At 34.4% G+C, this 16298-nt stretch overlaps 1 protein-coding gene across 1 annotated transcript; it reads right to left on the reverse strand.

The window, feature by feature from the left end:
* Positions 1-1669: 1669 nt before the first annotated feature.
* LOC138135098 (odorant receptor Or1-like) lies at positions 1670-10795 on the reverse strand. Its single transcript, XM_069053746.1, has 8 exons — positions 10625-10795; positions 8840-8862; positions 2583-3082; positions 2304-2532; positions 2146-2245; positions 1977-2081; positions 1767-1922; positions 1670-1717 (listed from the first exon to the last, which is right to left on the reverse strand). Exons 1-8 carry the CDS (start codon positions 10793-10795, stop codon positions 1670-1672), a joined length of 1332 nt encoding a protein of 443 aa, XP_068909847.1.
* Between the last annotated feature and the right edge of the window lie 5503 nt (positions 10796-16298).

The following is a 16298-nucleotide window of genomic DNA, read 5'->3' on the forward strand; positions in this document are numbered from 1 at the left end:
AGTTTCTGATACAGTGAAATAAGAAGTCCGTGTGTACACATAACATAGAGAGAAGAGGGCTAGAATAAATTTACATATTTCATCACATTTTACATTACTTTTATTTACTCCATTCTTTATCTTGGTTAGTGGTCGATGCGATCAAGCAAGCCATGGGTAGCTTTGTAAGTTTTACTTTTTTCACCAAATTTTTGTGTGTTGTAAAACAAATATTAACTGTCATCGCTGTCATTCAGATTTAGAATCTTTGTCAAGCATTCATGTCCAAATCTCGCAGTCCTATGCTCTTATGTCGCGAAATGTAAGTACATATATTATAATATCGCGCGTTCAAATGAAATCCTGGGCTGGGGAGGCCTTGGAAACCGTCAATTGTTGTGCTTTTTTAAAGCGTAGATTAATTGGAGCATGTTGACAGCTAACCTAAAATTTGGAGCCAAAATTGTTTTCTTGTTTTTCTTTCTTTGCAATGTTTTACATCAAAAATAGAATAACTTAACGATTCCTATTCTCGAAGCAAATATCTAAGGGCACCCTTTGCTGAAAACAAACATGTACAATTATGTCCCGAGTAAACATAAACAAATGTCATTCGTGTCAAACGGCGGGCGGGAATTCAAACTTTACACTGTTTAATTTTTCCAACGCCTACTCAGCCCAGGATTTCATTTGAACGCCCGATATAAGCCGTACACCCCAATTCTTAAATTCAACCGTTCCCACTCTGAAAATTATCGGCGTCCGTTGTCGGTCAATCCGACGACTGCAAATTTCCCTAAGACACTCACCACGATAAAGAATAGAGTATATTATACATAACTAGACAAAACAAACTGCAATAAGCTGCAAACTACATTTCATACAATTATTGAAACTTTTCTTTATGATATAACGTTAAGGATGAACTGGAGTAACAATCTCAGCAAAAAGTTGCGGAATTCTTATAATGCTATGAAACGTTTATTACGAGAAATCAATATTTAAAAAAACAGTTTTTAATTTTTGGAAACGAATTGTAATGAGTTGCAAGTAAATTTTGTGTTTATTTTCTTGATATTTAGATAATTACTTACATGTGATTTTACAATCTTTTGACTAAGACTGTACGCGAAAGTAAACAGAATTTCAATTTTTATTGATTTCTGTTAAAGTTCTTAACGTAACTGTAGTAAAACGTACGATATGAGTGTAATGTTGCATACCGACGTCAATTATATGCATTTTGTTCACTTTTATTGAAATTAAAATAGATACATAACCTCAAAAACCGTGTTTTTCCACATATAATTAGCGATTACATGGAAAATCCTCGACCAACTTTTTTTGTAAATTCATTAGAAAATTATACCATATCGATACTTTATGTGTGAAAAATTTAAGAAAAATTGGCAATTTTGAAATATGTTTTTTATCAATTTTTATGCGACTATTGCTCGATTTCCCATAAGAACACGTGTAAAATATCCTGAAACTTTAAAAGGTAATAACTTTAAAATTCCTCGATCAAATTTTTTTAAATTTGGCACAGTACTTTAGAATGGATGAAAGAACTATTGTACCAATTTTAAGCAATTTTCGCCATTTTTCAATGTTACTCCAGTTCATCCTTAAAACATTACTGTACCTACTTACTATAAACAGTTGAAACATTATCATCATAAAAAAAAAATTATTGAGATTTTAAAACGGCAAGCAATGAGTACGATCTTTTTAATATCTGTAATTTAAAAATTATTAACATGACATTAATTTAAAAAATGTTTTACCAAAATAAACGTTTCTAAAGATACTTCCACCACTTTTCCAGCAGTGATATTTATAGGTCTTTTACAGCGTTCCATTAAAATCAAGAGTGCTTTTTTAGATTGTGGAGTATAGTCGTACCATTTGCTCATGTAAATTGAACTTGTTAAACTATTATGCTACAAAAAGGGCCTTAATGAGTACATCATCATCTATTATATTTTAAAACAAACCTCTTCCATAAGCAGTGTTCCATAATAACAATAGAAGCACACTTGAAATAGTATGACAAATAGATCAAAAAGTAATATATAGAAATCAACATTATAGGTCTTGACCTAAAAAGTAGCAACATTACAATTTGCCACAAATTAATATACCTCCCTTGACGAATTGACTAACTTGACTAATCTGTAGGCAACAAACTCCAAGTGCAGTAATACTTTCCACGAATTGACTAACCATTGCTCCTGAAAAGCAGCTTTCTAAATCCACAGTGTAGCTAAAAATAAAGTAAAACGTTAAGTAACGTAAACTTAATACATAATAAGAACAATTACTTTAAAATTAAATCATAATGCAATACACATTCTTTAATTCTATCGTAGATGAGCCTGGAACGGATCTCAGACGTGCACTTGTAATTCATTTTGACGATTTTATTTTCCACATATTCATCAAGGTACTGTAAATTTCTCTTAAGAACTCGAAGTTGAGTCGCACCATGATGAATTAAACCAGCAATTAGAGGCTCCATTGCTGAACACATAAATCCTAGATAATAAACACCTGAAAATTTGTTTTAACAAATACATAAAAAATAAATGAAATATGTATACCTAAGCTTAAGCTGACATAAAGAGAGTAATAAAATATTGATCTATCGTTTTCTTTAAATGGGTTCCACACGTCAAGTGGTAACTCAGAAATGTCTTCACGGAAAAACGATTTAATAAACCAAGCTGACGAACATATATTGCACGAAATGAAATAAACAAGAGAATTTCTTCGACAACTTTTAACACACTTGTCGATAATTTCATCATGTCCATCATTCATACTTGTCACAAGTTCATTATCAAAGTAATGAATACATCTTTTAACTTTGTCTCCATTTTTAACAACGAAGAATAACTTTGGGGATAGAAAAAACATTACAATCCCCACCAAATCGTTGTAGAGGAAATTACTGTTGCAAAACAACTGAATAAACCCAAATATGATTGTTGGCAGCATTGCAAAAGTGTATAACATATATGAAAACAACTTGAGTAAATGTGTATACTTGTTTGAGCGATATACACCAACAATTTTAAAAACTGTTATATTTAAGGCAAAACTTTTTTTAATATTGTTTTTCATGTCTACTGGAGGCACAATACTGGGCTAAGCCACATTTACTCTCATTTTATATTGCCTGGTACTTCTTGAACATCAGAAGAAAACGCTCTCTTTAATCACATTAATTTTACATCAAATGATTTATAGAATAGGAAATAACTCTAATTAGATAACGTCGTCGAGCAGTGTCGATAGTGATTATTAGGTATATTATGAAATAGTATATTAAGTATAAAGAACGATAATGACAATGTACCGATTGAAGACAATTGCTTGGAGGAGGAGCTTGCGACGACTCCAATATTGTCTGAGATCGGTACATTATCATTAACGTTAGTGATGCTTATGAGAGTTTTTGCGCGATTGAATATTTATTACAAAACATTCATTTCTAGAATAGGCCCAATGCGATACGTGTTTATACCCTTCACATCGTGTTGGCATAATCTCGATTTTTGTACTGGGTTTCTAAGACAATCTGCAAACAATTACCGCCATTGCAGTTTTTGTGCGCAAATATCGCCAGTCGTGTTGAAAAACAAGCAGTTAAATGAGTGATATTAGTGATTCTGAAAACTAAGTGAATGTTGTAGAAGAAACTTGGAATGTGGGGTGCGTTCAACCTGATTTCTGAGAAATCCAGACAACGCTAGGACTAGAAGTCACTCGTTTCCTCGAAGTTCAGCTACATTATTAGCTAAGATGAGGACCTTCTTGGACTGAAAAGATACAGACGCTGGATGTCTTCAAATACAGCTGAAGGCTACATTAAAAATTGAGTCGAAAACAAGATTCAATTTGCAAGAAAAATTCCTCATAGCGTCACAAATAAAAAATTCTCGAAGCTAACGAATTCAACGTGTGATTACGAAGACAAGGAAAATTTGAGGTATGAAAATTTTAATATCACGGCAAGTTCGCTAATGTTATTTCATTACAGCGGCAAGGAAAGCCGATTACAAGAGCCGTGTGAGTTTCCAGGAAGTGCTAACATCTTGTCTTCAACTTCTGTCCACATAAATAGAAAATTTCCGAAACCAACGACCCCCGTATATTAAATATACGTCTCAACAGGTACGTAAATATTCTGAACTTAAAAGTACAAAAATCATTCGATTTTTTAGTTATATCAGAACAAAGATAATAAATGCAAATGTCGTAAGTGCGACGAGGAAGACATCAGTTTCAGGGAATTTAGTTTGGCAAAATGACAACAGTCTTTTAACGTAAAAAAATCAGGTTATGCGTATATACCACTTTGAATGCTGACATTTTTAAAATAAATTAGAAATCATAATAAGATATACCGAATTGCTAATTGCCTGAACCCAAAAAGAAAACTACAATGTATCAGTTGAAATATCTTTATTTTAGAAAAGAGTTGCAAGCTTGATCAGCACTTCTTGAGCGTAGTTACACCATTTTGTGAGCATTAAGGAACGGAAGTCTGTAATTACATAGTCTCACTATTCAAAATAATACAAAAATAGCCCAGTCGCCATTCAACCACAAGAAAAATCCGTTCTAAAACAATACGATTTTTGCGAAAATCAAAATCTATTTGATGTAGACTGTTGTCTTTGCATTATAGTCTTGGTTCCTAAAACCCAAACGTTAATCATGTTAAGACCATAAAAAAATAACATACCATTCGGAACATTAAACAATTTAGAACCACGTTTTGTTGAACTTGAACAACTCATAACACAACACCGATTACTGACCATAGTAATTTATCTCAAGAAACGTAATTTAATTCAAACGAAAAATATAACGAGAACAGGGAAAAACCAATTGAAACTATTTTTAAAACAAAGAGAATAAATGTTTAACAAGATAACTACTGAATTGGGACTTGAAAAGCAAGATACAATTATTGACAGTTAGTGACACTTCAAAATTTTCAAACGTGACTCTGTTTTGTTTATCCCCAGATTGAGTTTATTGTGCGACAAGGATAGATATATAAAATCACTAATGGCGCTACCTTAACACGTCGTGTGTTGATTTAGTGACCTTATATGTAGGGCGCCCGGACCTAAATGGTGGAAATAACTAAATGTAGTAGATCCCCAGATAAGGAAAAACCCACGTGGATACCTGAAATATAAATACAATTGATTGCTACCGAGATGGAGAGTGGAGACTTTTGCACTTTGATAAAAAAAAAACGTGGAGTAATAAATACTTAGCACAGAAAAGCGCCTCTGGGAATAATTAAGGGGGATCAAAATGAAGGAGTGCGCTTATAAACCGTGAAAAAGCCACAGACCAACTCTAAGACTTGGTGCCTTTTTTTTTAAGGAAAGTTAGTGGATTTTTAAATCTGATTTGACAAAGAAAACGTGGTCCGTACGATTTTATAAATTTAGCGAGACTAGAACCAAACTGCCTTACGCTCCTTCGCAAGCTTACATACAAATGTTAAAAGCGTGATACATGGAGATGGTCGAGATAATTGCAGATTTTATAAAACATGGTGGGAACATCACCAACCCACGTGCAACCCATCTGTGGCTTATTATTGTTACAATACATTTCGCGCCAAACAGAAATAATTTTAGTACCGCAAACACATACCTAGTTCAAACCAGAAGGCTGGGCAACAACAACGTGTAATGCAGTTCGGAAAGCACCGAAAAATCGCACAGTTAGAGCACAAAAAAAATCACATAGGGTACCTCTGCACTTATCTACAGACAATAGAGAAGTGTCACCAGGGGGGTGAATCAACATAAGACGTATTGAAACTGTGAGCATCAGCGCTATCTCTCCGTACTCCTCAGAAGTTAAATATAATAATAAAAAAAAATTAGTAACAATAAAATTAACTATAAACACAATATTGTAATTTAATTTTAATTAAATAGTATTGTAATGATCTGAATACATTACTTTTTCCGCCAAATATTCGAACCTATGCAAAACGGTAACAAATGTGGTCGTGATCGTCATCGAATCGGAGGAGCCCTACGTTGTGATTTTCTTTTGGCGGAAAAAGGTTCGGAATGCAAACGATGAGGGTTCCAGTTGGAAGAGTGCCGCAAATAAAACACACATGTGAGGGACGCAAAATACCTTTTATTAAAAATGCCTGTAATAACTTTGATGAAAAAAAATTGAAACGAATACAAAAGGACAGAAATTAAGTTTTCGGCCTCCCAATCTGGGAAATATAGCGTTACCTTACACTTTAGGTCAAGGGAGGTGCGATTTCCCGTACAATGTCAAAAATTTCTAGTGGAATGTGGGAAAAATCTAGTGGAGTAGGGGAAAAATGTGCGGACACCGTTGATTTATTCTTTTCACAGTTACTTTAAAATTAAAGTGTCCATACGTTACTTTAATTTAGAATAAAAAAACACATTTCCCTGTATAAATTTTCCGATAAATGTGTTTGTTTAATTTATATCGATCGAAAAAGAAAATAATCGTAACAGGGAAAATACAACCTATTGGGTTGGCAGCTGTATATGTCAAAAAGTTTGACAATTGTCAGGTGTTTCATAAATATCTGCAAAATTGCACAATAAAACTAAACCACAGAAGTTGATATATGGTTTTGTGTACCTACTTTATCCAGTACTAGCTGTTAGTGCTAAAGTGCAACTGGAAACTAAAAATATACAAAACATTCTAACTCCAAAATCTTGTATTCACCCGAAGAAAGATGATTCGTTTTCACCAGGAAGTAGTGGTTAAGTACAAGACATTTTAATAATTTGCAACATTATTAACATAATTTATTTTGTAAAATTACTGTTGTAAACAATATTGTTACAATTCTCCACTTTAGAGAACAATGCAGAAACAATTTGGTAACTGTCAGCTTTATTACTTCTGGGTTGAATGTCAATACGTTGTACTGGTGCTTCTCTTACGGTACTGATGATGGAATTCTCAATGTTGGATGGTTACATTGGAAGCAACTGCTAAAAATTCAAGTAGATTAAAGCACTGTATCGAAGTTTGTGACACAACTCACCATTGTTTGAGCTGTAGCTGCAACACAGTACATTTTATTTTTGATGTTGAAGGAAGGCCATCAGTCATCACGAATCATTTTAGGAACTTCAATCTTGTGTCCATAGGGCAATCAAGGTTCAAATATTTGTCAATTTTATTTGAAATTGTTTTAATACCAATTTAACCTGACTTCCATATATTTCTTCATAGTTTCAACCCAGTTTGGATTGGTAATGGCAAACAATCTACAAATATTGGTTTTTGTGTCAGTTATCAATATAATATCTTCTCTTGACATTTTCCATTTTCAGAGTATATAACTCCTTTCGGAGACAGGCACCACAAACACCTATTAATAAAACTGTCTGTAATAAAATATGGTTTATTAAAAATTTGTGAACTAAAGAATAGTTATTACATACTTTCGTGAGAAAAAATTGTCCTATGTAACGTTGTTTCGATTTTTGTGGTAATAATTCAGAATTTAGTCCTGCCACTAGTTGTACTGCCTCTGGTGTCACATTTAACTCACTCTATATTATATACTAGACATTTTTTTCACTCGATTAATACACCAAAATCAAATTTTGAAGCCCGACCGTGAAAATTTAGCCGGCAAATAATTTGTTAGGAAAAAGACAAATGAGCGGTCACGGTCGTCAAGGAATTGATTCCACAGCATTCGTTTCTTTATTGACGATGTCAAATTCTACAATAAAATTAGTCTTGATTTTTAAAAGATTTAATATTTTGGTCAGCCGATAAGTCTAATACAAATGTCGTACGGGACGTATTTTCCGGCCCTCCAACTAATCAGGCACTCGGCTGCGCCATCGTGCCCGAAACCAGTTGTCGTGCCGGAAAATTCACATCCCGTACTCTAATGTAAATAACTATTAATTTAGTAGAAGAAATTAACTACTTGAGTACATTACAAAGGTAAACGACAAGATGTTTGCAGCAACATTTAAAACAACAGAAAACGGGTACAGGACAGACAAAATGACAGGTTAAAGCTTGCAAAACAAGTAAACAAATTATGGTGCAGTTATTACAGACAGGGACGGATGAAAAACCCTCTTCAAAAACCGTATACCAGGTATTACTCATAATTTACAATTCGATTAATGACAAAACAATGCTTAATTTGGAACTACGCGGTCAAGGTCCGCCAACGGGAGCTTAGAGCTGGAGGTAACAAACTTTCGGCCGCGAAGGGACTCAGAAGAATAATCTGAATCATCTTGAAATCAAGCGACGTTTATAGATATTTGGGGTATTAATGAACGTCAGACTATTTCACCGACCAAGCAAGAGTGACAGAGCGTTTCGGGGTCGTACGATTAGCATTCCTAGACCGCAGCCGCAAAGACCTAGCTCCGCCGTCCCCAACCAACCGTTTCCGGACAAAACCCCGAAGTCTCTATAACCTCGACGGAAGCTTCACGAAAACATCCCGACGCCGCTCCCGCAAAGACTAAGGTCCGCCCCCGCTAACGGCTCTAAATAACCGTAGCTTCCACAGAAATTTACTAAACAACCCCACGACTTCCTGATTGTCACCTAGCTCCCATAGGGGCGCACTTACAACATTTTACTTTAACTTTTCCGAAATCTAGCAACCACAAAGAAAAACCCGAGTTTAATTCAATTGAACAAAGCGTAACATTAAACGAGGAGAAAATTCAGCAAAACAAAGCGCAACATTAAACAATAATAAATAAGCAAAACAAAACGCAACATTAAACCATGCGCAAATAAAAGGGGACAAAACGCGAAGTTAAATAACGATAAAATAAAAAAACGCTTTAACTGGCACAAATATCGGTAAGCAGCATAAATAACGAATACAATAATCGCTGGTAATGTTAAACAAAAAGAAAATTGCGGGTCGAGTGCCGTTAGAAAATGCTAGTGAAAAAAAAAACAAAATGGACGCACGCGGTTCGGACGAAGGCTCCTAATTTCCGAAATTAAAAGATTGCAAAAAAAATGAACCTCCCGGGAGAAACTTAGGGATAACGCTTAAAATTAACAAATGGGCGCTTCTTAAAGAAACAGCATGCAACAAAATGAAATCTACAACATACCCTTACCACGTGGTCCTGGTCCCAATAACCAAAAACAAAAAGGCAACGAACGTGGGATAAAGTACCCCGGTGGATTAAAAATGTCGGATTCCTCACGGGAACACAAAATATCTACTGGGGGCGGTAGTGGAATTGATTTAGATTTAACTTACAAATTTTTGGAATATCGATCGCTCTACGTACGTGTTCGTTTCGAAAAACCAAACAATCACGCGCGCGATAGCCCGCTTTACCCCCGCTATATTTCCGCTCTCCCAACTCCGCAGGATTGCCAACCCCAACCCTTAGTTCCTAATCTAGCCGCTAGTACAATGGCGCGCTCTCGTGGCGGTACCGGTAATAAAAATTAAAATTTTAAACTGGGTCACTACAGTACACATAACCTAAAGAGAAGAGGGCTAGAATAAGTTTACATATTTCATCACATTTAACATTATTTTTATACCGTAAGTTTTTTATTTTACTGAACATAGGATTCATGGATCTGTAAGTTTGGTTGCCTATTTCAAATGGATTGACTTGTTCACTAAGGGCCCCACAGACTGCGTTTTTGTTCGATGAACAAGTCTGTTCGAACAAAAACGATGCAAACCTGAAGTGTGTGTCTAGAAAAGCGTCGTATTTGCTCGCGAACAAAAATGAGGAAAATTATCACGTTTACCTTGATTATGTCCGTCGAACTTGTTCGACAGACTAGCCAATTCGAGCAAGTGTGTGCGGTGAACGGTTTTAAAAAACGTCGGTTTTTGCAGTGGTGTAGTACCAAATAATAAAACCAGATTTTGGCGATTTGTATTTCGCGACAAATTATTGTTTGAAAATGACGGATTTTCGCCAGATTAACAGAAAGTTCTTGCTGGAATTTATAGAACTCTTCGCAGTCTTCCGTGTTTATGGAAAATATATGCTTTTATAGCTAATGCCGCCGCCACTGCATACAAATATAACTTGATATTTATTCACTCTTTAAAACCTTTAAATAAAGCTGAAGTGTGTGTGCGAAATAAAAAACGCAGTGTATACTCCATTCTTTATCTTGGTGAGTGGTCGATGCGATTAAGCAAGCCATGGGTAGCTTTGTAAGTTTTACTTTTTCCACCAAAATTAACGCATCACTTTTTCTTCTTACAAAAAAAGCACATAAATGTAAAAAAAATACAAAAATTCGAAAAGGTAACATCACGAGTAAAAATGAGAAATCGAAAAAACCATCTAAATTTAAAGATTATTTTCCTGAAATCTTCTATTGTTTCCTCTAGTGTTAATTAGAGCTCGATAACGTTCTGGCATGTTAAGAATGAGGTTTCTGTTATGGTTTTGGGTTATATTTTCCCAAATATCCAAAATATATTTGGATGCCCTTCCATTGCCCGTAACCGTTTTTCCATATTATCCCATAAGTGCTGAGTTGGGTTGAGGTCAGGGTTACGTGCTGACCACTCCATAACTGAATTTTCAATATTCCCAAATTAGTCGGAAACTACCTTTGCAATATGTGGCCGTCCATTATTCTGCATATAAATGAAGTCTTGCCCTACGAATGGTACAACAACAGGTTCCAAGATGTTCGTGATATATCGATGTGCATTTAAATTGCGTCTATCTAAAACTACCAGCTCTGTAGCTACGTCTAAAGATATTCCTATCCATACCATTATTCACCCTCCTCCAAAAGGACGCATCCGAGTTCCTCCACCAAGCCTCAGGTAGCTATAATCCCCTATCCGAATTCCTCCAGGACACCTTGCCGAAAGGATTAAAATTTGGCGCAGCATGCTGACTAATTACTTATATCATGGGCCATTGTAATAAAATATAAACTTCTTTCTTGTTATTTGCCCTGTTTCATACTGCACAATCTGCCTTGAGACAAATTCTTGCTTTAGGCTTGTTTGTCTACTAACTTTTTAATTTTGATGCACCTTTTATTTTGGCATACATTTGGGATTGAAACTGCAATAAAACTTCAATAAACTGATACAAATTAGGATGGTTTTGGTAAAAAGTTGTGTTAAATTTCGCATGAAATGATTCGCATGCGTTTGTTGTGCGATATGATACATTGGAAGCACTTGCCCATATGTGGGGAAGAAATAGAGTTTCTTCACTGATGTAATTATCAATTATACATACACTCCTGGACAAAAAAACCCGGACACTTAAAAAAAAATTATTTTTTTAAATTTACCTTAAAATACAAGGGAGATACACATTTCTTCCAATTCTCTAATCAGTTTTACACATGCCGATTGTTATAAATAAAAGTTTTTGTTATCATTTATTATTATTGTTCACTTTCTTAAATCTTAAATTAATTAATAAATGAAAAAATTCTAGTGTCCGGGTTTTTCTCTCCAGGAGTGTATAATCACTGAATTGAACAGTACCAGAGTTGTTGCAAGGTAGTATTTCACATAATCCTAAGAAATACTCGTCAACATCACTAGGCTTTAAAAAGAGGCATTCCGAAAAACAATTTTAAAAAATGCCCCTCTACTGAACTGGTATCTTTGTAAAATTTTGTTAACCCCAAAGATTGGATTTTTCTGTACCATGCTTGTGCCTTGTGCTAGATGAAAACGGCAACCAATTTATTTTAGCAGTGGACTACTTAAAATTAACTGCCTTGTGAATTACAATTTCAAAATCTATCACAATTTCAGTCGGACAAAATTGAAAATTAAATGTGTTACATGTGCGCTAGGTGGTATTGATAACTCTGGAGGAACTCGGTCGAAGGATTAAGTAGACCCTTTTGGTTGTTCGGATTACATTAGGTAAACTGGAGGAATTCAGACCCGCCGCTCCAAAACTCTCTTTAGTAACGACATTACATTGCGCATATTGCTCACCAGGTCGTCTATACACTATTACCTGTCCGTCAGACTTGTATAGACAGAACCTGGGTTCATCGAAAACCAAAACTCTGCGCCAATCTTGTTCGATCCAATTGACATGTTCAACATGTGCAAAGTTTAAGCAGGCCCTCCGAAGGACTGCAGTTAACTTGGGTCCAGTAGCTGGTCTTCTCGGATGTATCTGATCCTCCTTTAGTCGTTTTCTAACCGTATTTTCACTCAGACGGAGTGCATATTGTCTAACATGCGATTTTAAAAAATAGGAGAGCAGTGAGAAACCCTTCTCTAATGCTTATTAATCTTAAGTATTGGTCCTGGTGAGGTGTTGTGATTCGTTTTCGGCCTTGTCCAGGCCTCCTTTTGTGTCGTCCAGTCTCCCGACGTCTTCTTAGAACTTTAGATAGATAGGTTTGAATCAAAGCGATATGCTAGAGTCCTCTGACTCTTTTCTCTCTGAGCTAACAAAAGCACTTGCACGGACTTTTTAAATGCTAAGTTGTTCCTAACATCACCCATGTTAAAAGTAAATTAAGATTTGTGTCAATACTGATTCAATTTTTCAACTGCTATTAAAAAATTATTTTCTAGTAAATTTCAAAATTTAACAAAAACGATATTTTTGCTCATTTTTGTAAACAGTGGGGTAAAATTGCAAAGAAGTTTGGGTTTGAAAAATTAACCGGATTCTTAAACTATAAACCGGACCTAATTTGACCGGAAAGTGTGTGGCCCTCTCTGGTGTGGCCGGTCTAGAACATTTTGAAATTCCCAAGTAAGTTATTAAAATTTTAGAGAACGATGCAATGTGAAGATAACACGTTTGAGGTTATGTGTCGGTGCATGTGAATCATGAGCAATTTAACTGGGAAAATAATAAATAGAAAGACTTTGCGGCGTCTGTAAGTACCTACATTATTGTAATATTTGAATATTTTTTAACAACTATCAACGCACTTTGCCATGGGAACTTTCAAAAATCCACTCACCAAGATAAAGAATAAAGTTATATTATACCTACATAACTAAACAAAACAAACTGCAATAAGCTGCAAACTACATTTCATACAATTATTGAAACTTTTCTTTATGATACTTATAACATTAATACATTACTGTACTTACCTGCTTACTATAAACAGTTGAAACATTATTATCATTATTATTGAGATTTTAAAACGGCAAGCAATGAGTACGATCTTTTTAATATCTGTAATTTAAAAATTATTAACATCACATTAATTTTAAAAATGTTTTACCAAAATAAACGTTTCTAAAGATACTTCCACCACTTTTCCAGCAGTGATATTTATAGGTCTTTTGCAGCGTTCCATTAAAATCAAGAGAGCTTTTTTAGATTGTGGAGTATAGTCGTACCACTTGCTCATGTAAATTGCACTTATTAAACTATTATGCTACAAAAAGGGCCTTAATGAGTACATCATCCTCTATTATATTTTAAAACAAACTTCTTCGATAAGCAGTGTTCCATAATAACAATAGAAGAACACTTGAAATAGTATGACAAATAGATCAAAAAGTAATATATAGAAATCAACATTATAGGTTTTGACCTAAAAAGTAGCAACATTACAATTTGCCACAAATTAATATATCTACCTTGACGAATTGACTAACTTGACTAATCTGTAGACAACATACTCCAAGTGCAGTAATACTTTCCACGAATTGACTAACCATTGCTCCTGAAAAGCAGCTTTCTAAATCCACAGTGTAGCTAAAAATAAAGTAAAACGTTAAGTAACGAAAACTTAATACATAATAAGTACAATTACTTTAAAATTAAATCATAATGCAATACACATTCTTTAATTCTATCGTGGATAAGCCTGGATCTGATATCAGGCGTGCACTTGTAATTCATTTTGACGATTTTATTTTCCACGTATTCATCAAGGTACTGCAAATTTCTCTTAAGAACTCGAAGTTGAGTCGCACCATGATGAATTAAACCAGCAATTAGAGGCTCCATTGCTGAACACATAAATCCTAGATAATAAACACCTGAAAATTTGTTTTAACAAATACATAAAAAATAAATGAAATATGTATACCTAAGCTTAAGCTGACATAAAGAGAGTAATAAAATATTGATCTATCGTTTTCTTTAAATGGGTTCCACACGTCAAGTGGTAACTCAGAAATGTCTTCACGGAAAAACGATTTAATAAACCAAGCTGACGAACATATATTGCACGAAATGAAGTAAACAAGAGAATTTCTTCGACAACTTTTAACACACTTGTCGATAATTTCATCATGTCCATCATTCATACTTGTCACAAGTTTATTATCAAAGTAATGAATACATCTTTTAACTTTGTCTCCATTTTTAACAACGAAGAATAACTTTGGGGATAGAAAAAACATTACAATGCCCACCAAATCGTTGTAGAGGAAATTACTGTTGCAAAATAACTGAATAAACCCAAATATGATTGTTGGCAGCATTGTAAATGTATATAACATATATGAAAATAACTTGAGTAAATGTGTATACTTGGTTGAGCGATATACACCAACAATTTTAAAAACTGTTATATTCAAGGCAAAACTTTTTTTAATATGGTTTTCCATGTCTACTGGAGGCACAATACTGGGCTAAGCCACATTTGCTCTCATTTTATATTGCCTGTTACTTTTTGAACATCAGAAGAAAACGCTCTCTTTAATCACATTAATTTTACATCAAAGGATTTATAGAATACGAAATAACTCTAATTAGATAACGTCGTCGAGCAGTTTCGATAGTGATTATTAGGTACCTAATGAAAATTTTATTTAAATTGCTCTCTCGCAACCGACATTACTTTATAGACTTAAGTGAATTGTCTACGTTCAGTGTGTAATATTTCAGATTCTTAATTATATTGAAAAAAAAATGACGAAAATTATTTTCTAAGTAACTTTACATGGGAAACATTCTTAAGCTCTTTAAGGCTTATTTACACGGTGCCAATGATTCGTATAAATCACTAAAACCGAATAGTAATGTCAGCGTATCTGTTGTATTGTAATTATTTATTGTTAAAACGTGCTTTTTTAGGATAATCAAATGGAGTGACGATACAACTATTAAATTTGTGTAAATGTGCAGGAATCAAAAATGTCTGTGAAAGACGCAACTATTGATTTGCAAACATAAACTATCACTTAAAAAAGATTATGCACGTAACGAATATTGCTGATTTTAAAACAACTGAAATTAAATGTGTATGTATTTATGATCAAATCATTAAGAAGTCCGGAACAGTGCTATTGAGCCGAAAGTGAATGGTTTGCAATAACGCATCAGTTTATAAAAATGGTCAATAGGAAGAAGAATTGTTTCAATAATTTGGAACGAACTTTATGTATTAAATATACTCGTATGTCTCAACAGTTACATAAATATTCTGAACTTAAAATTACAAAAATCATTCGATTTTTCAGTGATATTGCTCCTATAAAAATGCAACATCCGGAAAAAAGTCGGTTGTTTGTTTTATTTATTTTTTTATATATCTTTATAATCTAATAAAATGATAAGATTCTCATAACATCACAAGTTTTAATAGTACTTATCTTGTTTCACCGCAGTTATTAGGACACTAACCCTTCAAGCTATGAATCAATTTAAATTGTGTATGATGGGAATGACGATCTCTGTATCTGACAGACAATACGTAACCGATATTTCACCTCGTATTGTCCCTTTAGTGTTGCAAATGGACCGTTACGCCACGTATTTTCAGTATAGTGTGATTGCTGGTATAAAGATGTTAGTGCCCACGTAATAAAACTGATATTCGGTCGGTTATTTGTCAGATGTTCCGATAGTCGTAGTCTTCTTATGGTAAGCGGTAACAGGCTCTATTGTTCTCTTGGCGATACATCTAGAAACCTAGCCGGACAGTCAATGAGTGGCCATTGTAAAAAAAACTAACGTCTGGCGTTGCCCTGTTCAAAAATCATTTTGGGAAGAGTTTGATTTGAACATACGACATAAACTGCCTACAATGAAAACTAGAGTTAAGGTACTGTAATGATTTGAATACATTACTTTTTCCGCCAAATATTTGAACCTGCGCAAAACGGTAACAAATGTGGTCGTGATCGTCATCGAAGCGGAGGAGCCCTACGTTGTGTCTTTCTTTTGGCGGAAAAAGGTTCGGAATGCAAACGATGAGGGTTCCAGTTGGAAGAGTGCCGCAAATAAAACACACATGTGAGGGACGCAAAATACCTTTTATTAAAAATGCCTGTAATAACTTTGATGAAAAAAGAAATTGAAGCGAATACA

The sequence above is a fragment of the Tenebrio molitor genome, chromosome 7 (genome assembly GCF_963966145.1).
Source record: "Tenebrio molitor chromosome 7, icTenMoli1.1, whole genome shotgun sequence".
NCBI lineage: Eukaryota > Metazoa > Arthropoda > Insecta > Coleoptera > Tenebrionidae > Tenebrio > Tenebrio molitor.